The sequence below is a fragment of the Cygnus olor genome, chromosome 9 (assembly GCF_009769625.2).
Source record: "Cygnus olor isolate bCygOlo1 chromosome 9, bCygOlo1.pri.v2, whole genome shotgun sequence".
Lineage (NCBI taxonomy): Eukaryota > Metazoa > Chordata > Aves > Anseriformes > Anatidae > Cygnus > Cygnus olor.
Window position 1 is genome coordinate 21780175 of NC_049177.1, and position 26213 is coordinate 21806387.

Consider the following 26213-nt stretch of genomic DNA (forward strand, 5'->3'; position numbering starts at 1 on the left):
CTGTACGTAGCATTTGTTTAGGACTGCTGCTACATGCTTTTACTAAGAAGCCAGGCTGCAAGAGGAAATCGCTTTTAAAATGCAGATACACAGGCATTAATACACAGATATAATAAAAATGCTGCATCTGTAACAGGGTACGAGGTAAGTGTCCTTGCCGCTGTGTCAGAAATCTGAGAATATGTGGGGAGCAGTGAAAGAAACAGAAGTCAGACAGAGATAAGTGCAATGATGACAGCATTGCTCTGAACCGCAAATCCCCAGCAGTTGAAACGTCTCAGAAGCTCCAGCTGGAAGAGGTCCTTGGTCAAATAAGCTAGAATTGCATTTTAAATTTTACTTGAAGGCTTTTTTTTTTTTTGGTATCTGCACAGCTGACTGAAGCCTATGTTAGTTTTGTTTCATCACTGGTGCTGGAAGGAAAGACAGAAGTGACACGGATGCTTTTTCTCCACAGAGCGCAATGAATATAAGGCTGCTGAAGCACATTAGGGAGGGACCTGCATTCCAGCGTACAAGACGAGTTTGGAAATCATGGGCTGGCACAGGTATATTGGATAGTTAAGGGTCTTCCAAGGATCCCAAACAAATCACAGAGTTTTGCAGTATTTGTTTTTGAGGTTAACACACAGAGGCCTAATGTAAATGTTTTATTTAAAGTAAAAATTGTGCACAAATAAAGGGAATGATTACACAACAATGTTCAAGACCACATTCCACATGAAACAGGAAAATAGTGACAATATTAACTAGCAGAGCACCTATAAGAATCCAACTTGTGTACAAAAAGGTTAACTCCACATAAATACATCATGCTTCTGATGCAGACACTGTATTCAAAAAAACAAAGCCTACTGCCCTGAACTGTTTACACCCTACGTCCCTTCTGAATATTCTGAATATGACACTTGCTATATGCTCAACAGTGAAAAATAACTGTTAATATCATGGCACTTTGGAGAAAATTAAAGTTTAAAAATGGACTTACAGTCATGTAAGATCTTTGTGATTTATCTCATTGACAATGGTCAGATATATAAATAGAAAAAGTATTCTTTTCTGTAACATCATCTTTTTTTTCTTTGAGCACAAAAGACAGTATACTACTCCATTACACTTTTGTGATGAACAGCAGAAATGTCCTTCCCTACGTAAAGCCATTTTACTTAATACCCCATATGAAATTAAGCCACTGTACAACCTTTTTCTTGCTTGAAGTAACTTCAAAGTTTAATACCAATTAAGTCTTGATGTCTAAACTAGTCACCCAAGTGTAAGAGTCAAAGGCTAAACACTTGATCACAATTTTAAAACTGCACGCAAGCAGTTCATTTCACACGAACTGACCACGTTGAATTTATTAGTTGCTCTTTAGAAATAGGTTTACTCTGATAGTTTACATTTGAAAATACACAACTTGAGTTCAAGGGAACCCGACTTCTAACAGTGCAGAGGTTCGACGTTTCCCTGAAATTGAGGCCCCTCCAATCACTTCCTAGTTTTGAAAACTCAGTCCAATATTTTGTTTCCTACTCACGTTGCAAAGAAAAGTATGAACTAAATCCCATACTACCAACTACTGTGCATTTGTGCAATCTCTCCCCTTGAAGCTAACTTGTAAGTGAAAACATTCACTGGAAGATTGGTGCTATGAATTTACAGTTTCACCACACAAGACTTTTTCAAGGAGAGACATTGACTAAACAGAAATATTATTAAAAGCTTCAGATAAGGTTTGCTAACGTGTTTACAGACACTTAAATCTGCTTTCAGTAACACTCAGCTTGCCGTACAGCTCTTACTTATATAATACAGATTCTTTTCTTCAATGTCTCTTAATCCCTTTTCCCCAAAATACAAAATAAAAATAAAAAAAAGTGATACATTTGGCATTTCTTCAGCCTAAGACATTCAAAACTATTCCTCAAACATTAAAAATAAGCTGTGCTGTATATTACACTGTTTACCAACGTGAAATGTAAGAAACACACCTCCCAAAAGTCCTAGTTTGAACTGTTCTATTTATTCTGATTGCTTTACTATTAGATTTGAGTTTACTACTGACATGTAAGGTTCGATTGTGATTACAAATTACTGTCTATAAATGGAAAAGTTAAGGGAGTCATCGTGGACAGCACCTGTTTTTTTCTAGATGTGCTTTTTCCACTGGCAGCAGTATGGCAGTGAGATTAAAAAAAAAGGGAAACAATGCCCTTACCTAGGCCATAGCTGTAGTGTATGCAGTTCTAATACATTAAGACAGAAACTGTGAAAGCAATAAATAATAGCATGAGGTTCTGCATTCTTCAGTATTAGCTGCCCATTCCTGCTAAATTGCACTCTACAGATTTTAATTTTTAAAAGTATTAATTGAGTTCCACTTATTTAAATTGACACAATACCACACAACCCTCACTGAAAGGGACAGGCTCAGAAAGGCACTCTGTGTATCAAACCGCATACAAGTCCTTGTATATCATTTTGGAGTGAAGCCTATTGATTCTAATACTGAGTTAATCAACTCCTTTAGGACAGGATCAATATACTCTATGAGAACAGCCATTCTTGACCTATTCATTTAAAAATCTGCTTTCCTTACTGTCATTTAAATCTGAAGGGCAAATGTAGCTGTAAGATGGAGCTGCAACTTCGACATCTAAGGAGAAGAGGGCTATCATACATTTAGATTTAGAACTACAAAAGTCATGAGGTCTTACTTGTCTTGCTGGAAAAATGGAAGTCCTTTAATGATATTTTATTACTTCCCCTAATGCAATTTGTATTCTTAAAGCAGTAAGAAAACTTTCCTTTATCAGAACACTGTATTGGCAAATTATACAGCCAGATTCCATTGTTCAGTCAGGAACCCCAGAGACCAGCTTCTATATTAAAATTCAAGTTTGGCAAGACTGCTGGGAAGTTTACATTTTAAATCTTCTGGCAGCCCGAGGTTCAGCACAAAAACTGTCCCAGATGACAATTAATACAAAAAGAAAATTACTGAGTAATCCACGCTAGGTGGCAATGGTATGACGTTTTGTTATTCATTTTTATGCAAGTGCATTCAAATGAAGAGATGTTTATCCATGCAAAAACGAACAGAGTAACAATTGGCACAGTCCAGAAATGGAGAATTCAGACACATTCCTCAGCTGACATCAAAAGAGGATTTATGTATTCAAAGCCTTCAAATTCAGACTGGTCAATCTTCTTCACAATATCACTATTAAGATTAAAAACAGTTGTTAGCTCAACAAAATTAAAAGGCAGCAAGATTAGCTGGTAGTTTGTCCTAAAACATAGACCTCTACAATAGACTGCAATTCAGAACATTCCCCTTTCTTGCTTTTGACCCTCTGTTTCCTTGTAACTTTTTTCTAGCCCCTGCAACTGTGACAAAACACAAAACCACTCGAGATCAATATTCTAGAAATATAATGGCTTAAAGTAATGCAGAAATAAACCACACAAAACAGGTCTTCTCCTTCACGCGTTTGTTTCTTGCAAGTGATACCATTAAAACTTGTAAAATAGCACTTATTCATCCTTTTTCAAACTAAAATTCTTTATAGTAGCTTTCCAACTGCTGATTTCTACATCGTGCCATAGCACAATATTGAATCCATCCATTCTAAGTCTACCATGAGGACACACAACACAGAAGAATTTTCCAAACTAACACAAGAAATCATTATTTACTGTTTTACATACACTCTCTGTACTATAAATACAGCTATTCTATCTAACTCCTTCACTGACTCATCAAAATGTCTTAAATTCTGTATTACTTACTCATCATCTGGGGTGAGCTGCACAGGTTCATTGGTGAATTGGGAATCAAAGTTATCCAGACCAAATTCTCCAGATATATTTGGTTTAAACGGAGGCACCACTTGCTTTTGCTCCATCTAAGAACAAATGCATTTAGTGACACCAAAAATGAGTTACAACCTACTGAATTATTTTTAAACAAGGCTGGAAGTTACTCTTAATTTTCTTTTGTATGCTTTCTGTGAGTATTCTATTAAACTACTGTACTTACAGTACGTAAAAAGAATTAAAAAGTTCTGTGTTATGACTATGGTACACCCGTTAGGAGTTTACAGTTTTTGAAAGTTTTTTTTTTTTGTGGCATCCCATACAACCAAAACAAGTTGTCAAGTCATCGCTGTGTACAAAGAAAGTAAGTCACGCCAACAGGTATTCACGTACCAGGTCCCAATCAACGTTGCGAAAGAACGGATGTCCCTGGATATCTGCAAATCCTGTCTGAGGATGGCAGCCTAAACGCTCTTTTGGATCCTGTGCAAGAACAAAAATATTTCTAAATCGGTGCCATGGCCTACACATGAATAAAAAGACAAACATGAATTCTGTGAGAAATTATGAATTGTTATGAATTCTGTCACAAACGGCAACGGAGAACTAAGTTAACATTATTTATTTTGGAAAATGTTCCAATTTACTGTCTGAAACAGGCACGAATATATGGAAGCCTATAACTGAATTATATATAAGCAGCCACTCCATCTTTCCTCATTTTATTTAGACCTGTTTAAATGTACTGTAATCTAACCAAGCTCTGAAACACACAAGTGAATTTGACTCTTCCCTCTCAACGAGCAGATTGCCTATGCCAGGCAATTGCACTGGGATAGCAACTGCAAGTTCCTTATAAATACAGCTGAAAGATTATTTTAACAAGTCTTTCCACTAGGAGGCTGTAACACTACAGCTCTCAATACAGGAGGAAGCTGCAACAGAAGCAGTGTGCTTTAACAGTATTACCTTCTGAGTAATTTTAACTAAATCTGATTTCTCCTGCTACTCTCCCCCCACTTTTGCAACTCACTAAATAAAACCCAGCATGTGCTCAGACTAATCCACTGCCACAGATGCAGGTTTTGACTATCAGGCTAGTTAGCTACCAGCAAACAGCAAGTGAATAGTGCCTCTGCAATTTCCTCAAGAAGGTCATCAGAAGTTGTCAGAGTGATTTGCTAAACTCCTATTTAAGTACCCAGACAAATCTGCTACAGTTGTCCAATTCCCCAAGTTAAAGAAATTATTTAGAGCATTTCTAAACCTTTTAATTTGAAATTTACTCTCAACCCCAGACTAAGAATCTAAAACTTCAGTTTCTAAGAGAAATATCTAAAACAGGTTTCCCAGCCCCATTAAAATTCTGCAGTATGTTCACACCTTTTCTACCCTATCTCTGTGTACAGCAGATAAGGTACATCTGCTACACAACAATTAGTCAACAGGTTTTAAAAAACAGCTTCTCTTGACAAGTCTCAAATTGTCTGATTTAGCTCTTACCTTATTAAGGAAACTCTTTAGAACACCTGCTGCTTTAACAGAAAGGGATCGGGGAATTCGGATCTGTTTTTCCAAAATTACTGCAAGAAACCAACATTCACATCAGCCTTTGCATCTTTAAGGTTAGATTAAAGGTAAGTGGAGACAAAGCACTGAAGTATATGAACATTCATTGTACTTACCTTGAAAGAGATAGTCTTCTGTGTTCTGATCAGGGTTGTCAGAACTTCCAACAATATCAAATGGTGACCTGCCTGCCATCATTTCAAACATAAGTACACCAAGTGCCCACCAGTCTACGCTGAAGCCTAGAATTCACGAGAGAAAATACCGATTAAGGTTTTTTAGAGCAAAAATACAAACATTTTTAGGGCTAAAGCAAGATTTGTTTTAAAAATTAGCTCAAAAATTTAAGTATTGACAGTCTTTCTGATTATGTAGTTCTCTATGAACTACTGAATAGAGGAGAGGTAACAGCTGTAACAGACATTACTTGGTTCATTGGGTGCAGGATAGGAAGGAATGCTGTACAAAGAAAAGGAAACGCAACAGGTTTAAAGGTTGGTGTTACAACCTTAAAGGCTTAGATTATATATAAGCTTAGTCATTGCTAACCAACAGTGCATTATCTGAGGCAGGGGAAGGACAAGAAGGAAGTACGTGGCTCTTAATAGTAGCAAGACAGTCATTTATGGAGCTGAACATATCTATTTTATGATGCACTGCTAAAGAAAAAAAAATTCCAGCGGCTAGGCTTAGACTGATACAGTCTGTTTGGCCTGTAAAGTTTGCGCAAGGAAGGATGGACAGAAGGATGTTATTAAGCCCGTCAAACAGAGACATTCAATTCAGTTAGTAGACTTAAAAGTACAGATACACTTGTTGTTGTTGTTTTGGTTTTTAATTGGAAGTAGTTGTGGAACTTTTCAGAATCTTAAGAAAAAACACAGATCAAAGATCTGCTTGGACAGCACTGGAAGCTCAGGAAGAAAGGGTAAGTAGAGAAAACATACACAAAAAACCCTTTGCCTTCTGTACTCTCTTATCTCTTGCTTCAGGAATCTTGTGGACTTCCTGAACAAGCAATTGCATAGACAATTTCATATTATTTTTTTTAACACCAAACCTTGTGAAAGGGATGTCTGTTACCTAAGCCCTTTGCAATACATTTATTACTATCACTGCTGCCAAATACAAAGGTCCGAAAACGAACACAATTCAAGACAGCAAGTAAATCATTAAGAGTATATAAAATAGTTATAAACAATAATAAGTTTAGAAGACCCATGCTATTCTTCAAGATTGGTAAAAAGCTAAAATGTGGGAGACATGGTGTTTCTTTTGCTTGGTGTAATGTTTCCCGTCTTTGAAGGGTTTATTCACTTCTTCAGACAGAATGTTGAGTCAGATGGATCAGGTGTCTGATCGAGATTTGTATGTTCCACTGCCAAACAACTTGAGTAAGAGACAAGCCAAAAGTTATATGAGAGTAGTGAAAAATGCAACTTACCATAATCCTCTCCCCGAAGAATTTCAGGAGCAATATAGTTTGGAGTTCCACAGAATGTGCTAGTCGTATCGCCAGGCCTCAGTCCTTCCTTTAAAAAAGGGTGGAGAGAAAATACATCTTAGGAAAAGATTCCACTCTCCCGCTCCACTAAAGACTACACGTGCAATTAATGCAAGTGTCCTGAATAAGCTGCTTTCATTTTGAAATGAGTATACAGCCTATCTGCATTGTGTATAAACAAATACTTGGAACTTTCACCTTTTTATGTCTCTGCATCTTTTAAATTAGAACAATTTCTTAATTGTTGATTTTACTGGTTAGCAAGGAACTGCATCTTACCTTGCACATGCCATAGTCTGTGAGTTTAATATGCCCTTCAGAATCTAGTAGCACATTATCTAGTTTTAAATCTCTGTAGATTATCCCTCGTTCATGTAAATAGTTCAGTGCTAGGCTGATTTCAGCAGAATAAAACCTAGAGTAGAAAGAGATATTGATTACTCAAATAATCAAAAAAAAAAAACCACCAAATCAGTCTTGGTAGAATGATACTTTTCTAAATAGCATCTTATGTATTCCATTATAATGTTTCACCAAGTGAGTAGGTAAGTTGTTTGTAATCATACAACCATTTCTATCAACTCACAAAAAAAAAATTGAAGTAATATTAATGTCAGCTGAAATCATCCCTTTCACCTCAACCTGAGATCAACTACATGCAAGAAGAACTCAGCATTTGCCTAGACAGCTGTTCATGGTTCTTCTAAAAGAAACACATTATCATTAGACAATTTAAAAAATACCACAGAAGTGTTTTTCTAGAAAAATATCAGAATCAGATGCAGTCATCAACGGTAATGCTAATACAAGCAATTCCTAAGTGATTCCAATTATAGCTCCTTTTTGAAACAAAAAAATATTGTAGCTTGCAGCATTAAAATGAGGATGCAGTTTCAAATTTCTTAAATTCTTAAGATCTGGAGAAGATTCACAAACTCACCACCATGTCAGAAAACCAACCATTCTGATAAAATAAATCTGCAATTAGACATACCTGGCGTGCTCCTCTGGCAGTTTTCTCTGCCTCTGCATGTGAAACATTAGATCTCCCCCATTTACATACTCTATAACAAAGAATAACCTGAAACACACAAAAGTGTATCACAAGTGATTCTATACAACGCTGAAAGATTTTCTTATTGAACAGATATTTAAGACGTTACAGGTCTATTATTGGACAATGTCAATTTAATTCCTCCCATCTCTCTAATAACATGGTTGGCTTCACCTATTTCCTTTCCCTTGAATAAACTCCCGAAGTTAAAAATCAAGTATACAAAGTTTCGCTAGATAATCTCTTTACTGCTAGAGGAAAGTAAGTAATCCTTCCCAAAATGTTAATCCGTTACAACTACCGCTTCTCATCATTAAGTATGTGACTATATAAGCAGATTGACATCAGTGTCTGTGCACACAAAAAAATTCTACATTTTCCTTCATGATCCTCTTAATCTCATTTGTTCATAATTAAAATTACTAATATCTTACAAATACTCTTCTCACTTAGCTCCACTAGCGTATCACCTTTTCGTACAGCAATAACATTGTTTAAATATACAATAACTTTTATTTATGCTGAAAATTATTACTGTATAGAATAGTAATTTACTCTGTTGAATCTCTTTTCCTATATACAGGAACACAAGAAAAACATTTTCATCTCTATTCCATTGTTTTCCAACTTCTGCTTAGAGCTTCATCTTCAGAGTCTATGCATCACTTAGATTAATTTTTTATTTATTTATTTTTACTACTGATTTCACCTTCCTTAACCTATTTTTTCCTCCCATTCTAGTTTGGGTCTTCTACTCCAGATTCTCAAGCATCTTTTTGTCTGCTGGCTATATCTCTCTCTTTCTTTCTAGAATCCTTCCCATTATAACAACCAGTATTTCACAATCTTTTGCATCCTTCCAATCTGAAAAGCTTAGATGACAAACATGCCTTCTGTTCATAAAAGGCTACAGTGATTTACAGTACATTGACTTTTACTACCTACCTAACACTTAATCCTTTAAATAGGCCTCTCAGGTGCTAACAATAGGAAATATTTATTGAATAAAAGACTATTATCTTATCATCTCACAACCTTTACCTGCTTTCTGTCTGGAAACAAGAGTGTAGTCCAACAAGAAAGGGATGATTTGAAGCCTGTTCAAAGACATGTTTCTCTGTCTGAACCCAATCAATGTCCTATTTAAGAAAAGAGGCATTTGGATAAAGATTGTTGTACTTTGTAGGTCAAACACTAAAGACAATTAGCAGAAAAACTGGAGCAGATGAATGTGAAGTAGCATTAACAAATGCAGAAGAAATCAATGGTAGACCAAGAAGTAGATGCAAAAGCTCTTGAATAGCAGACCACAGTCACTCAAATCTTTATAGAGTAGCCTAAAGAAATGTCAGGGAAATCTTCAGCAACGAGAGGAGTATGGCAGTTGAACACTGCAATTCCTACAAACTACAAGTTTCCTCTAATCACTGTGTAAGCTACAACCAAATTAAGACAGATGACTGATTTGAAGAGCAAGTAAAATAACATCATGAGGATCTCATTTGTGACAAAAAATCCACAAACTCGAACATATGAAAAACAGACTCCACCTCTTTCTTTTTCAACCCAGTGAACACAACAGGAGAAATACTGAATACTGCTCCAGAATAATGAAGTGTGAGAGGCTCATTAACTTGATTTCTGCATGAGTTACTGCTGCAGACAGTGCTGATTATGACAGTGACAACACTGGTTGAAGTAATGAGGCTCACGACAGAAACCACTGGCACTGGACAACTGCTATGAACTACCAGTCTGTCAATGAAGACCTCAAAATTGGTCATTTGTCTTGTGAACTTGTAAAAATATTTTTTCAAGAAGTTGAATGTATAATGCATAATTTTCAACTAACATTGCAGACCTAGAAGCCTGGCACCCCCTTGCTGCAGGTACTAAAGCTCTTCCGAAGAATTGCTGAGTTACTGATAAAAAGCTTGCCTACCTCATCGTCATTGACGAGTTCTTTTTTCACCACCTTCATTGCATAAATGCGTTCCGTTTTCTTCAATCGAACAAGCAGTACTTTGGCATAACTGCCTCTTCCTATAACTCGGAGCAGATCAAAATCCTGAAGACCCAAACTGGAGGAAGCTTTGCCACTTTCTCTAATGCCCATTGCCTGGTAACAGAGATACTTTGGAATTACTGAGCAGGCTTGTCAATTTTAACAACTGCAGTTGCTGTTGTTTAAGAAAAGTTAGCATTTCAAACAGAATAGCAAAATGAATATAAACAAGTGATTCAAATAACACTTGTTATTCTTAAAACTGCACTACCCTTGAAAAGCAATGTGAGGGGAAAAGAAGGAGGCAGAAGCAACGAGGCAGATGAGAACAAGTGAAACTGGAAGAGTTTGGAATACTTTCTAAATCAAAGTGCATCTCAACTCAAGTTTCAAAGTAGAACAGCTTGCAAGACGTACATGCATACACCTGAGTTAGCATCCCACATGTGCTTTATGTACTAGTTTTCATTTTGTGACAAGTTAAATTACAAAGGCATTGAAATAGAGAAAGACTTGAAGATTTCTGAATACGGTTAGTATGGTTAGATACTTTACCTCTTTTTCTTCACCAACATGGTCCAAGCTCTCATGGCTTGATGGATTATATGGAATCACTAGAGGTGCAAGAAAAACAATTAGACTTGACATGAAAGTATTTTCTTTTTCCCCTAACGTTTCCACACACAAGAACCAAAGCAAGAGAGAGACAGTTTAAATGTATATAACATAAGTATTCAAAACTGGCAACCCTTTTTGTTCGTTTCTGAACTATTGGAATCATTCTTTTAGCAATACTGCATTAACGATCATCATGGCTAATACAAGAGTCCGTAATGATATTTGGAAACCTATTCAAACTAACCTCAACACAGAGTATCTCATTCAAAACAACAGTTTTTTGTTGTTGTTGTTTTAACTGATCATTGTCTATATCCAAATTCAAACATCAGGATGATCATTCTGACTGTTGCAAGAACGAATTTGTTTGTCTACTGATCACATAGAAACCTTACTGATCTTTTTTTTCCACTGTAATTGTGCTTAGGGCTTTTTTTGTTTGTTTGTTCAGGACATTTAAAATATGCAGCATATCAACGGGAAAAGGTAGCTGACTGCCTAGATTTTTCGTTTTTAGCCTAGTTCCTTAAACTGCAAGATACAGAAAACTAAGGGATTTTTATATTTATTTTCCCCTTGGTATTAAGGATCTCTTATTTTTTTTGTTCTATGAATAAAAGTAAAACAAGGTTTTAATAATTTGCTTAAAATTATCCTGTTTCATTTTAAAATCCATGTTCATGTTTCATCTACATACAGTAAAGAATAAAAATTATTGATCTTACCTGATTCTACGTTATCTGGATGCACTGATGATGGATCCATAGGCATTATTGGTTCCTGCAATTAAGCACATTTTTGTAATAGACTGTGAAAAACATTACTTTGGAGACAATAATTGATCCCCGAGGAATATAATCTAGCTACTTTTTAACATGATGAATCAACATAGTTACTGCTCTAATCCATACACAATGAATATTAACTGTAGTCCTTATTTTACCTATTTTCCAGAAGTTATGACAAGTTTCCAGAAGCTGTTGAAGTGACAACTTAATACAACAGAGAAAAAGTAGTACAGCAGATGAGAACTGAGACAGAGAATCTCAAGTACTTTAGCAGTACATATATTAGTCAAATGAATTTACAGAATATAGACTTGTAGATGTCTGCTTTTAATATTAAACTAGGAAAAATATTTATTTTACTCCCCCCCCCCCGGAGACTCGAGAACTAAAGATGATTCCGTTGCTTGACAGAAGTCTCAAAATTTTTGTGCCTCAATCTTCCTTTTCTATATAGAAAATAGTCACATAATCTAACGTGTTTAGAGAATATATTTTACTTGCACTTCACTCTGAAGATACAAAATAGTGTCGTGTGCATATATACGTACACATATACACATACACAGCATAACAATACAATGAAGGAAAAGGTAAATATATGTCACAGGAATAAATAACAGATGCAAGAATTAAATCTTCTCACTGAACTGCCACTTCGCTAAGTGACTCTGAAACTTTCTTGCCATTAACACAGCAGACATAAAGAATGACAACCTTTCAAATTTCATCTAATATGATTATTTGCAGACTACAGTTTGAAAGCCACTAGTATAAAGTGGGCTCTTTTGCTTAATTTCTTGTGTTTTTGTTTGTTTTGTTTTTAAAAAGACAACTTCTCAGACAAACCATACTTACTGGTTGTAGTGTATGACGTCCACATTCAATAGTGACAAGCTTGTGACACTTCTTGTGAACAAGGAGTTTGCAATTGATGCATTTATATCCCTGGCGACCCAGGCCCCATATTCGGTCAGTGCAGATGGCACAATGAGCTCGCTAGAATGACAAATCAACAAAACTGACTGAAGAGCAAAAGTAAACCATAAAAACTATTTAGACACGCTCCACACTCTTGTTATTGAAGAATAGTGGATAGAAGATCAGAGAGACCCCTAATGAAATTAGCACTACGCGAGAAGAGTCCCTATCTCAGAACTTAAAGATAGAACAGGCAGATACCACAGAAGAGCTCAGAAATTACAAATGAACAATAAGCAGCAACTGCCATATAGGAAAGAGCACATCTGCTTGAAAAGGTGCAGGCACAGTCAGGCTTTTCTGCTGCACATGGACCCAGAGAGACGTGAGCCAACTCCAGGTCAAAAGCAGTGCAGGTAAACCAGCAGGTTCCTGCAACCAAACTGACTTGCTAAGCGTCTCATCATCTCTCTGCGTAGACGAGTCCTTAGATTTGTAGAGAGAAAAGCAGGAGAGCAAAAGCTTCAGCACAGTTAAACCACCAGGTAACAGGAAATGGGAGGGTCACCACTCACTGAAGAACACCCAACACAACTCAAAAGAACCATGAAAACATGGTGCCTACAAAGCAAGAGGGAAAGTGATTCTGTGATGGTGCCTTGACAGCCTTTGACTAGGAAGACATCAATGAGCGTTTCCCAGAGCATTGTAAGAAAAAAAAAAAAAAAAGGAAGAAAAAAGAAAAGAGTAGAGTTAGATGAATAATGCTGAAGATGAGGTTTAGTGGAGACAATTTTGAGCATTATTTAGCGCATGATACATTCAGCTTAGAAAAGAAAGAAGAGTACTGAAGCTGTCAAGGAACCTTGCTTATTCATTTTTATTTTTATTTTTTTAATAAATGCAGCAGATAGCCTTCCTGGTTCTTAACTGTGTTTGACTATTGCTTCTTGAAAATACTAAAAATGGTCTGTTACTTAGAGTTGCTTACATGCCACCATAAGCAGGATGTTTAGAAAAACATCTCAGCTTTTGTTTAAAAGTAATGAAAGAAAAGTCTGTGCATCATAAGCAACTCTGACTTTTTTTATTCCCAGAACATAAAGAACTGCGAATGCACTTTCAGCTCAGTCATCTAATGTGAGTGGTAAAGTTTGCCCTCTATTAAGGTTTTAAGGGAACAATAGAGCATTTAACTAATATCATTACAGACTGTACTGAAAAATGAATAACAAACATTTATTTATTTTTATTAAGTGCCTGATTTTATACTGAGAAAGTTTCCTGAAGCTGTAATTACCAAAAGTACTATAGACAATCAACAAAAATGAGAATAAATTTTGAGAGTAAATCTACCTTATAATTTTTCAAGGCAGTAGCATTAAAATTAAAAAATTAGACATCCCTGTAACATGGTTTTAAATACCCAACAAGAGTCTCACCCTGTTAAATCGTTTGGCTTGGAAAGTGTGACCATTTGCACAATAGAGCTTTCGCCACCGGCGGGCGCCTCGGCGATAAATGGATTCTAAGAGGAAAAACATATGATTATATCCATAAAAATATAAACGCAGAACTACAATATCTTCTCATGGACAATTCTGTGTAAAGTGATTTGCAGAGTAAAGTTTCACTCTTGCAACCTTATAGAAACACAGAGTAACGTTCTAAGTATCTTTTTCATTTTTTAAATTTTGGAGAAAATTTGATGTAGAATACCCTGACCAACTGTCAGTGAGTCGAAAGAAGGAAAATGGTCCAAACCATACAAGCACTTGTTTCCAGAACATGCATCTACCTTACCTAAACTCAAGGAGGAGCTGTGTGAAAGGGAAGGAGGGAGGAAGGCACATTTAATGAGCATGCCCTGATTTATGAAAGATTGCTTGCGCAAATCCTCCAGTTTTAGGTCCACAGCCGCCACCATATTTTTTCATTATCAGGAACCAAAGTTGAGAACTATGATACACAAAACTACACTGAGTTGCAAACCTATTTCAGATTTAGTCTACAACCTTGTTTTTTCAGAAAAGCAGCACTGATCATACTGCCAAAGTTAATTTTTAAGCATGTACATTGACATTTGTCAGAAACTTGGATATCAAACTGACAGATGTGTTCATGCATAACACACCCATAACCTTTTATAAAATGAATACTAACAGCATAGAAGTCTACATTAAGACAGATGGAAAATCACCTCTGTAATGGTTAGTACATTTGCTAGCATGATTTAAAGGTTTTTGGAGAATACTCCTGATATTGCCTAAACATTGGTTTAAAACTGGTGATATGACACTTCATTACCACTGGTTACAAGCCTTTGCTCACATTAGTCAGCTAGCAATCTGACAACTACTAGGGACAGGAATAGAATAAAAAAAAAACTGTCACGATAAAAGAGGCAAAAGCAAGGAAAGCAGAGACATATGGATAGTTAACAGAAATGAAAGATGTTTTTATTAACAATGATTCAGAAATGACAAACAACACTTAATTTTAGCACGAGTTTCTACTCCTTTTAAATATGTAAGTTGTAGAGATTTTGCATTATTAATACTTAAAAGCACAGAAAGCCAAACGATAGAATATTAAAATTGTCAAGAAGAGGAAATCTATTCAATCTTCTAGAATAGGAATTCCTGATTTTAAGAACTTCTTAACTAGGATGCCTACTTACTATCTTCTCCTGGACAGGGCATGCCAGGCCGTTCTGGTACACAAGGGAATACTGCAAGAAAAACATTAGCTTTCTATTAATCTTTATTTTAGACAGAAAAATCTTTGGGTTAAATACAACACTTCTTAAAGGCACTCAGAATGTATTTTAACAAAACTTTGTTTAACAGAAAGCAAGCTGAAAAGCTCCCACAAAAATCTTATGCTAGACAAAACAACGATCCACACGAGAAATACAACCGAACAGCAGAGCAAACCAAGTTATTTCCTAACAAAAGTAACTAGCAACAACTAATGATGATGGTTTCTCATGTGCCCAATCACTGCAGTCAGTATTTGGAAACCTTGACTATAAATATCATACTACAGTACCCTAACAGCCAAGTATGATCCTTGTCTGTACTAGCCCTTTTTTTTCCCAGTGTTATATATATTATTTATATACAAAACCAGATACAATTCTTTTCTAGTTTTTAAAAGATTTTCTGGGAAGCTGAAAAGCTGTCTCTTCCTTCCAGCCAAGCTGATGAAGAACTTTGGGTGCTGTATAACATACACACACATTTTCTATCATTCATTGCCAGCAAGCATACAAAGGTCCTTGGGATGGATGTATGAATGAGAGATGGGAGCTGTCTCATCAATAAACTAAGACCAACGTATCTTATCTTCACTTAATTTCATAAAAGGTATTTGCAAGTGCTGACAGCAAAAAAGCATGGTACATGGTCTTCAGCATCCTCTTGACAAGATGCCACAGTAGACTTTAACTGAGGAAGCTGGAGTAGCGCAAAAGACACAGATAACATGTAAAAATGACACTTCTTTGTTAGTGCAATCATTAGAAGTAATATATTGAATTTCACCATACCATGAATTAGAAGCTCCGAATCCTTGTTTAGTTCATACAACCGAAAGGCTTCTTCCAGCTCCAGCTGGGAAGAAACTGTACATGGGTCTCCTGAAGAAAGAAAAGAGAACAATACAAAACTTAACCCAATTAGTTCTGTGCCATTCAACAGTTCCCTCACAGCTGTTCCTAAGATTATTATTGTATGAAAGATTATTATTGTAGGAATATCTAAGATATTCCCAAGTCGCAAGCAGATCATAACCACAAAATATCATTGGCTTGGTCTCCTACGAAGTTACACATTATTTCAGTACAAGAGGTGCAGGATACCTTATGGAAAAATCTTATGGAAATAAAGGAGATCAAGCTAGAGATCTACTGTATGCACTATCACGAGCAAGGACCACCTTCTAACCTTGGACCCCTTTGGACACAGACAGTACTTCACCTGTTTCTTGCGATTCATCTAAAGATCTCCTCTGATATTTTAATTCACCTCCTGAGTCTCTCAGTGTTTGGAAACTTATAAATACTCAAAGGAACAGCCATGCAATGAAAATCTTTCTTTAGCATCTGATGCAGATTATTAATGCTGTAAAAAAAAAAATCTTCTTCAAAAGAAGAAACCTTCTTCAAAGTATTTTCCCTTGAAACAATACTACAACTGAAACACTTTTGAATTGTTGCTGAATCTGAATTATCTCTGCCCCAGTGAAGGAAAACACTTCTGGTTATCAATTTGCTTTCTCCACCTGCACAAGATATCCTGTGTGAGAACACAGGACTTCTCTCTGCCTGCTTGTACACTAGCACATGGGCAGCACAAGCTTCCTTCTAGCTGAAATTCCATACAGCCAACCCTGCCAATTTTTTAACAGAAATACTACTTTGCACTCCCTTAAACGGTAAGCTAGTTGCGAGTAACAGAATTGGAGGAAGGCAGAACAATTTCCATCTCAGCTAAACCGAATCTAATCAGCGAGGTCTGCTGCTTCCAGTCTGCAGTCACTACTACGGTATGAAAGCCAACCAGCAACAATTTATGAACTGTTCTCTACTAAAGTATAACAAAATTAATAGGGACACCGCTGAGGTTCTGCGCTAGAACCACATACCCAGCAGGCAGAGAAAAATTTAAAACCTGCCCTACCAAAGTTTTTCTAGCTAATTTGTTTTGGTTCTAATGCATCCACTCATTTTTATTGCTAAAACACTAGTAATAGATCTAGACTGTCCATTATCAGAATTATATCTTTATTCTTTTCTGAATTTCATAATACTCAAAACCACTCCAGTCTTTGAAGTCACCTTTAGCCATTTTTCATCATACTGCATGTCCCTGCCCCATTAGCGTATCTGGACATCAAACCGCCTACCCACCGCACAAACTCACACAATGGAGAGCACAGCGGGAGGAGAAGGAACAAATATTTATTCAAACTCACTGAGAATCAACAAACTAGTTTTTCTTCATTTGTTTTTGACACCTGTGCAAACAGTTTTGTGTTTCTTTTTGGCAGAAGAAAGGGAGGCTTTCAAGAGCATACGCAGTGCTTTGAACTAGGCACAGAAGGTTTACAGACATTAGTAGGAAGCTTCATAATTAAATCTGACTTGCACATTTATTTTTTATTGGTGATCACAATGGCAATAGTGTGTAACTGATCTTTCCCACAATGCCTTCAGATTCACAATTTCACTTTAAAAATCTAATGGGGAGTAACAGAAGTCTCCATTCAAAGTATTATTAACGGTGGCTAAGTATTAAAAAAAAAAGATGTGTTACAAATATTCTTTCAACAACAAACTAGTCGTAATTTTGCAGTTATCTAAAGCCAGATAAAATATCAGTGGAAAATATTCAATTTTGACTTATTTAACAAGAAGTTCAAAATAGTTTTACTAAAACCAAACCAAGTGCAAACTCCATTTTCCAGTTGAACCTGACCTTTTTTTTTTGTGTTTCTACTCAACTAAATTAGATTTGCCTTTGTGTGATTACCTCTCAGAAACAGAAGTAGTTATACACAATTCTCTACACCTGCACAGTATCCTAAGTGAATACATGAAAAAAGTCTAACTGCAGTATTCCTATTTTTACCTGTTTCCGATCAAAGAGCAAAAGTTAAGGTAGAACAATCTGTTGCTTCAAGTAAACCACTGAATCCGCACAATTTTTTTTTTATTTTTACAAACACGTTTCACTAAAAAGAGGTGTCCTTCTTACTATGACTCTCCAGACTCTTCAGTGAAAAGTCTACCGTCCTCCTCCAGATAAAACAAACCAGCCAGCTTACTGTGAAGTGCACATCCAACTCAAATAGCACCACTGCACAGAAGTTTGGCCATAAACATTGCTCCTTTCCTTAACTGCATCTGCCTTGTGTGAATAACTTGGGAATCCTGCTGAGAGAGTGAGGGAGAAAACCTGCTTAGAATCTGAAGACCGTAATCGTCAGCACACCTGCCCATATTGCACCTCCAGAATCAACTTTGGTCCATGTTTAGTTCTAAGCTGTGAATAAACTGGCACTCACCCAATTCTGAATGGGAAAGCTGTGAGAAAACACGTTTACAAGCACCATTTATGCTAATCACTACATACAAATACTAATCACTGCAGACAAATCACTGCAGACAAATCACTGCACGTTACGGCCTTTTATGCCATCAAGTACTTAGCATGCTAACATAACTCAACTGCTATTTCATAATTCAGATGTCTCTGGTGCAGCTCAAAACTTGTGTAGAACACTTTCTTTATGGCATTGGTATAAGAACTACAATTAAGCTTTTCAAAACATTCGTAATGTGTACATACAGCTCAGAAGGGACACTGGACTACATCTGTTAAGAAAAAGAGAGAACTGACTGAAGTTTTTTTCATGTGAAGTAAACAATAACACTGATCATTCAGAGCTACCATTCAGAGAAGTATTTTCTTCCAATTCTTTCTTCTAATACTCATAAAAAGTTTAATTAACAACTATGCGTTGTTAGACTTTAGATTGCTAAAGGAACAGCTGATACAAACACTCAAAATACAACGTTTTGTGGTTACATGTACAACTATATATTGAATTGTACCAACATTTCATACAAATACGGTATTTTGTATCATTAAGGTTAGTTTAACTCTTTTTGAAATAGTTAAGGCTTATGGGGAATCATGGGCTCCTTCAAGTTTAAAAGCACATTTTCCATTTCCTTCCTAAAAAATCCAAACACTGAATTCACATTTTAATGGTCACTGGGTTATTTGGTTAAAAAATAAAAAAGAAACGGAGCTCCACACAAAGTGATTTGAAATAACAATAATTAAGATATACCTACAAGGGCATTGGGTAGCCATTACTTTTGCAGTCAGATTTACCATTTCTAAAAACATTGAGCTTACCTCATGAAGGCAGAAAGAAAGGGAAAGATGAAAGGGAGAGGACAGACTGAAAGCTTAGCACCATATTGATCAGATATTTGTCAGAAAGCCAAGTGGCAAGTATTGATTTACCTTCTTCATCAATCCATTTCATGGTGAAAAGCTGTTCGTTATCAAAGGAGCACATGTCGCGGACTTCACTGCACAGTCCCTCAAATGAGATGGAAGGTTCAAAATACGTTATCATGATGTCCCTGAGCGAGAGAAAAAACAAGTCTGAGAAACTACACTGTAATACGTAGCATTTCATCGTTACCTCTAATGCCTTCCACATACTACTAATATAAAGCCCACCTCTTGCTACAGCCCCCTAAAAAAAATCTTGAAGCAATATTAATAAGCCATTAGCACCAAGAGTCCTTCCTACAGCAAGTCAGGCTCCAAGAGATTTTTATTACTGCTTTGACATTTATTCCTCCAGCCATCTGCTTTTGAAAAAAATAAGATTTACATGCCCAAATAACTTTGAAGTGAGCTGTAGGAGATTTTAACGGCACACAGAAATGAAATGTTACATCAGTGGAAAACAATTAAATGCTGCAAACATTTTGAAGGGCATTACTAATGTATTGGTGGTTTTCCTTACTCTAACAAGTTATTTTGTTACTAGTTGCCAAAATATTTAAAGAACGTATACATCTTCTCCTACTCAATTTTAATTGCATAGACGTTATGAAACATTAATGAAAAATATTAAACAGGTTGCCTACCAGATTAGAGGGTGGAAAAAAGTTCCAAATATTTAAAGTGCCTTTAAAAAGACATGGTGATGCTTCACCACAATGACAGGGAGGGCAAACAGACGAGCAAAGCATATACTTAGATTTAAAATTTAGTGCTTTACTGTTATGCAGAACTGGTATTTCTGTTATAATCAAGATGGAGAGTGAGTTAACCTGATGCTTTAAATGCATTAACATAACACGCTGACCCACTGTCTTGGTATTTGCTGGGCTTTACAGGGGAACAGGTGACGCAGGGAGCAGCACTTTAAGCAAAGGATGCCAGAGGTACAGTTCAGAGGAAGGTGGAGAGGAAGAGAGGAAAAAAAAAAGACTGTTCACAACACTACACTTCAAATGTCTTGTATAAGCCTGATGTTTGACCTGTGACACTCGTTTTCCCCCCAAAATTCGACCAGTTAAGATTAATTTGTTCATTGCAGTTGTCAATGCCAGCACTATTTGGTGGTAGTGTGGAACGGAAACAACAGACACCATTTGTATCTGGTCAAAATCCACATCAAGGTACCCACCAGACTGAAATGTAGGTACACATCAAGATCAATGTCTATTAATCACCTCACACAGGGGCAGAATTGTATCCAGCAGTTTGTGGCTTACACTGTGGTCATGCAACATGAAACACTTCCAGGAGGGGCAGCAAACAGGCATGATAAACACGTCTGAATATTGCAGAGGCTCCTTTGAGTTCAACAACACAAACTAGAAATTTCTAAGCACACTAAAACAGCCTACTTCTGGCCTTATGAACACAGAGTTAGTTTAGTTAGGGGGAAGACTCCAATAAACTGTCAGGATTCTGAAATCACACCTCAAAAATCCGAAAAGTCAGAAAGCTGCTACAGCTGGCTGAGAAATTGCTCCTCTTCTTTCCACACAAGACAAAACAATATCTGTACCCTGATATGCAGGCACTAAACGCAAAGCTAGAAAAACACAAGAGAAAGGACGGAAAAAGCCAAGGCGTCCCTCTGCTGACACGACTGACGTCAGGATGGAATCAGAGTTGAGAGGAGTGAAGGGGCAGCTCTGCTCCGTTTCTATTCAGGACTAGATCTCGCACGCGCTGCTGACACCAGGCATCACCAGCGAGCGAGGAGGCCCTGCTAGGAGGCAAAGCCTCAACCTGCATTTCCTGTTTGTCAGGGACCTACCTCTCTGCAGGGAGATAAGGCACCGCACCGCTTAGCAACTTCGCTGATTTGCAGCTAAAGTTCACCATCCCGTCATTTATCCACCTCCCTGCACAGATTTATTCCTTAACTAAAAGGTTAAGTTCTGCAGGGCGCTAAGAAGTCAGAGCTGAACATTTCAACTTTTCCAGTTTATTTTGTGATTGAACTGGTACACAATGGGAGAGGGTAGGTTTGGGCAGCGCGACCGTATGACTGCTACTGGCAGACAAGAGGCAGGTGACAGACCACAGTCCTGACAGGCGGTAAACACTGCTGCCCTAACGAAAACTGAAGATTAAAAAAAATATTAAAAACTATTAAAAAAAATTTCAGGTCCACACGTTTACCTCTACATTACTACTGTAAACAGCAAATGTCACGTATCCACGATATTAAGATGTGTTGAACAGCTTAGGAACAAAAACCCTTCCCTTATTGATGAAGTAAAGCTGATCCAGATTGAACGAACACTTCCTACTCGTTGTTGCCTTCAAGTGGCAAAACAGTTGCCCTTCAAATGGAAAACCAGTTGCCCTACAAATAAAAGAGGAGCTTATTATTTTAGAATTTAATTCTCTAAAGTACTACACTGCTACCTTCAGTCGGACACGTATCAGACAGCCGAGGAAGAGACCTGGAAAAGCACCCGGTCTGAACCAACAAACACCAACCTGTCGGCGCGTTTCGCAGAACCCTAGCCAAAAGCGATATTAAACCAAAGGAGGAATGTAAATATGAACAAGAGGCTACAAGCAACACCTAGCATGTTTTTTTCTACAGATGAGAAGGCAGCTTTACATGATGCAGGAACTGAAAGATTACAGGTCTTCCTACAAGCTCACTTTGCAACTTTAACCACACTGGTGACACTGACATTTTCTCCCGAGCTAAGTCTCGCTTCCAGAGTAGCTCTGCTATCACACCTTCACATTTTATGGCGCTTTCCACACTCCTTGCACCTAAGACCACTCTGATGCTGTCTTCGTTAGGAAAGAGCTGTACTGATGCAAGTTCCACCTTTCCTCTGAGATGAAACAGCCTCTTTCTCATGCCTTTTCTGTTACAGATCATCCAGCGGTCACAAGAGCCTTTAGCAACAACAAAGAGAAAAAAACACAATGCTGACAGTTAAGTGCAACTGAATACACCTATCTCACTCTCTACTTTTAAACTCAAGCTTCTGTGTGAGACTACTGCTTGAGATTTTTCTGCCTGGAGCCTCATACGGCTATCACATATACCTGAGGATGCAGAGATATCTAGTCACAGATTAATTACATATCCACATGCTTGTCACACACCTATGTCAGTCGTTAAGGCCTTAGCTCACTGAAATCAGTCCAAGCAAGAATTCTCGTGAAGAATTCTGCTGTTTCAGTATCTTTGCAGCAAGATCCGATAAGATCTTACATGATTTAAGTGTCTCTTTCTCCAGGAAAGGCCTGAGGTCTGGAAATTGCCTCCTCCTGCACAACCGTTTTTTTCTGGGGGGAAAAAAAATACATCACCAAAAAAAGCAGCCAGCCACAAAACGAAATCAGTGTTGAAACTGCAAGAAGGGGTACAAGTATGTTTATAGGCTTGAACTAAAGCTTTTTAAAGCTGAACACTCTCCTTTTGCAGAACTTTATATTCAACAGACATCTAACAGAAGACATCGAGATGAAAAACTGACCAGAAAGTTCTCAAGACAAAGAATAATATAAACAAAGGATGTGAGAAATCAAAAACTTTAAAAAGTAATTTTCCGTAAATATCTATGAAGACGCACTTTGATTTTACAATTAAAATGGAACTCTTTTTTCTTTCCCACCACTTAATCCACTCATGTAAAATTAAGAAAAGAACCTAATTTAACATGTACTGCGAGAGGACTGCCAGGAGTATTTTTCATTCAAAACAAATCAAACAGTCTGTGGGTAAAGCACTGGTATCCTATGCCTTTAACTACGCTAAAAGTCTAACCTACATTACAGCCTATGCAGTTAAAACAGTGCATAATCTATGCCAACCACTGAAAAAAACCTAGCAGTTCCAATCATGACAGAAAATGGTTCTACAAGATGTTTGTTTGTTTTTTTTAAATCAGCATCAATTCTATAGGATTCATAGTGCACACTCAGCCTGTCACCCTTACCTATCTTCACACACTACAACACAATCCTCCCCTATGTAATAGCTTCTGGTACTGAACTGACAAAAAGCATCCACAACAAATGAGATGAGCCAAAAAGTAAACTTTTAAAAAATAATTAGACACTTAAAATGGCTGTAACTACAGATGCTGTGTAAGCGCCGCGCATTTGAAGCTGATACACACTGTTACTCTATCAACGAAAAAGCACTGAACTTTAGTTATAATAAATTCCTACCAACTCAGTCAGGAACCTCTGTCACACACCCTGCCCTGATGACAGTAACCCTTTAAAACAGATAAGACTATTTTCAGCCTTTTAAACTAGCCCTATGATAACGTTGGTTTACCTGAGAGAAGGAAATATCAGGGTAAACTCAACCCAATTCCCAAGTGTTTGGGAATTCCCATCCTCTCATTCTCATGATCTGTTTTAGGAAAATTCTCCTTCCTGGTTTTACATATTGCATGAATTTAAGGTACAGAATTACCACTGCATAGTTGAATGAAACAAAGACCCTTCAAAGAGTTCTTCATGAAAGCCTTTGTCTCGGCTGAGAAAAGCAATTAGGCTCTTGGCCAGACGGAGCGATGTTCTGGGGCTGGGACTCAGCCTCTGGAGCTGGCAGGAGCAGCCCCACGGCCAGCCTCCGACCTTCCAAGAGCCAACCCGGGCTTCTGACTTGCTGGGCTGGGGTTTCCTTGGGGGGAGCTTTCTTTTTTTTTTTTTCCTTTGACCAGACAAAACAAGTGGAAGTTGAAAAGACCTTCCAAGCGAGACTTGCACGGTAACTTCTACATCCTATTTAAAGGCTTCTATCAGAAAAAAGTTAAGAAAGATTAACATTTCCTGATTAACAGTATTTCCCTAAAAATCCTCTATCCAGCTCTAATCTTGATACAGTTTATTTGATTAAAGCAAAAATGCTGCCTTTGATATCAGCATTTAGATCCTCAGTCTCCAAGTCATTCCAGTGCAAGTAAAACGTTTTCCTTTGCTATCCATTTCTTGATAATGCTAGCTTTAGAAGCGGGCATGAGACTTGCTTTGTAGGAGAGTGGAGGGAATAATTTGTTTAGACCTCGAAATGAATCATTACAAAGGTATTCAGCCTGTTAGTTTGTTGGTTAACCAACTGCCCATATGATTCAGTGCCACTATTAAAAGTAAACAGACAATTGCATTAACAGTTAAAAAGTCAGCAGATGAAACTCAGATGAAACTCAAAGGAAACATTCCAGTGCCTGTGAAATTACTACCTAATATTTAAAGTGTCATGAGCCAGCATTCCTCTCCAATGTAGCAGTTTTATTCTGCACTCCCACAACCCTGAGCTGCTTTTATCTCTGTTCTTGCACCACAGCCTCCCAGCACTAAAGCGAGAAGTCAAATGATTGCATGTGGAAGTGATCAAGATTAAAACTGACCCAGCAGAGGAAAAATAAATGGTTTTAATCCAGAGCAGTTTCCACTTTAGTTCACTGCCTGACCAAACGAACGCTTCTATCAGCTAATAGCCAGGGCCATCTCCACTTCTTTAAGAAATGGTGCATTAAAGAGACTGTAAAACAAAGAGCAGAGAATTTCACGTACTATTAGTTTGAAAGCATTTCACAGACCTCATAAAACCACAGATTATGCCACGCTTTTACACAGACCGTACAGCACTTTTGTCAAGAAAAGCCCCAAAGCAGACATAGGCCAGAAATGGAAGGCATTAGCAAATGCCAAGCACTCAGCAAGACCTCTCCTTAAAACTATAATGCTATAGATATCAGACAACAAACACTGTAAATATAATAAATCTTTTCTTGTACTTAACACAGGTTAACTGCAAGGAAGCTGTTGAGAGTGCCTAGAGCTTAATCTTAACCCAAAAATGCAACCTGCATTGTTTTCTGATTAGATCACCTCCTACCCAACTCAATGGCCCGATGACCCTTGCTCTCAGACTTTCAAAGTCGGCTCCTCTAACTGTCGGTGCCTAACAGGGTGTCGCGCACCCACAGCAGGGCAGACTTTATATTATATTATATATGTCATTACATGCTGCTGCTGGAGAGCAGCACCCAGGCTCTCCCTCTGAAGGCCTCCAGCGCTCGTTACACGGGGCAGCACCTCGCTGCCATTCGGCTCCCTCAGAGCCCCCGGGGAACACCCCAGGACCCTACGGGGCGGGTTTTCAGCCCAACTCTCCTCCTTCAGACCCGAGAAGAGCCCAACGCGCAGCGCCCGGCCCCGAAACCCCTAGTTTTTTCCCCGATTTTCCCCGGCCGTGGCACCGAGAGCCCCGCGGGGGGGCAGCGCGGGGCCGGCCGTGAGGAGAACCGGGCTGTGAGGGGGGCACCGGGCCGTGAGGGGGGCACCGGGCGGGCCTCCGACCCCGCCGCCGCACTCACCCCTTGTAGTAGGCTTTCACGCGGACCTGGTGGCCGCCGTCCCCGCCGAGGCCGCCCCCTCCGCCGCCCGGAGCCGACATGGTGCCGCTGCCGTCCCGCTGCGTCGGCATCCCCGGGGCGGCGGCGGCGGCGCCGGCCGGGGCGGGCGGGGGCTGGGGCCGGGTGCGGGCTGGGGCCGGGACGGGGCCGCGCTACGGGGAGGCGGCGGCCGCGCGGCCCTCGCCGTCCCTCAGCCCGCCCAGGCCGGGCGGGACCACTGCGGGGAGGAAAGGGGGGGTACGGCAGAGCCCAACAGGCGCCCGCACCCTCGTGACGGAGCGGGCCGGGCGGGGCACAAGCGATCCCCTCCCGGTGGCCCCGCCGCTTGGTACGGCCCGCCGGGAGCGCGCAGCGGCTGCCGGGCGGGGGGCGGCCCCGCGGCTGCGCGGGAGCGAGCACGGGCGGGGGCTGCGTTGGACGCTCGGTGCAGGTGGAGCTTCGAGTGCCATACAGCAAGTGTGGTGTTTTGTGTTTTTTGA

General features: G+C 38.6%; 1 protein-coding gene across 2 annotated transcripts; it reads right to left on the reverse strand.

Annotated features, from left to right (window-relative positions):
• Nucleotides 1-637: 637 nt before the first annotated feature.
• On the reverse strand, nt 638-25860 carry PRKCI (protein kinase C iota). 2 transcript variants are annotated; one of them, XM_040567046.1, is made up of 18 exons: nt 25696-25860; nt 19316-19437; nt 15826-15915; nt 14956-15006; nt 13718-13803; nt 12213-12353; nt 11295-11349; nt 10507-10565; nt 9889-10065; nt 8988-9085; nt 7887-7973; nt 7172-7307; nt 6833-6920; nt 5505-5630; nt 5323-5402; nt 4213-4302; nt 3793-3908; nt 638-3223 (listed from the first exon to the last, which is right to left on the reverse strand). In XM_040567046.1, exons 1-18 carry the CDS (start codon nt 25803-25805, stop codon nt 3136-3138), a joined length of 1800 nt encoding a protein of 599 aa, XP_040422980.1. In that variant the 5' UTR covers nt 25806-25860; the 3' UTR covers nt 638-3135. The 2 variants fall into 2 exon arrangements, with proteins under 2 accessions (XP_040422980.1, XP_040422981.1); XM_040567047.1 differs by lacking the exons at nt 13718-13803; nt 25696-25860 and having other exon boundaries at nt 19316-19431.
• Nucleotides 25861-26213: the final 353 nt, after the last annotated feature.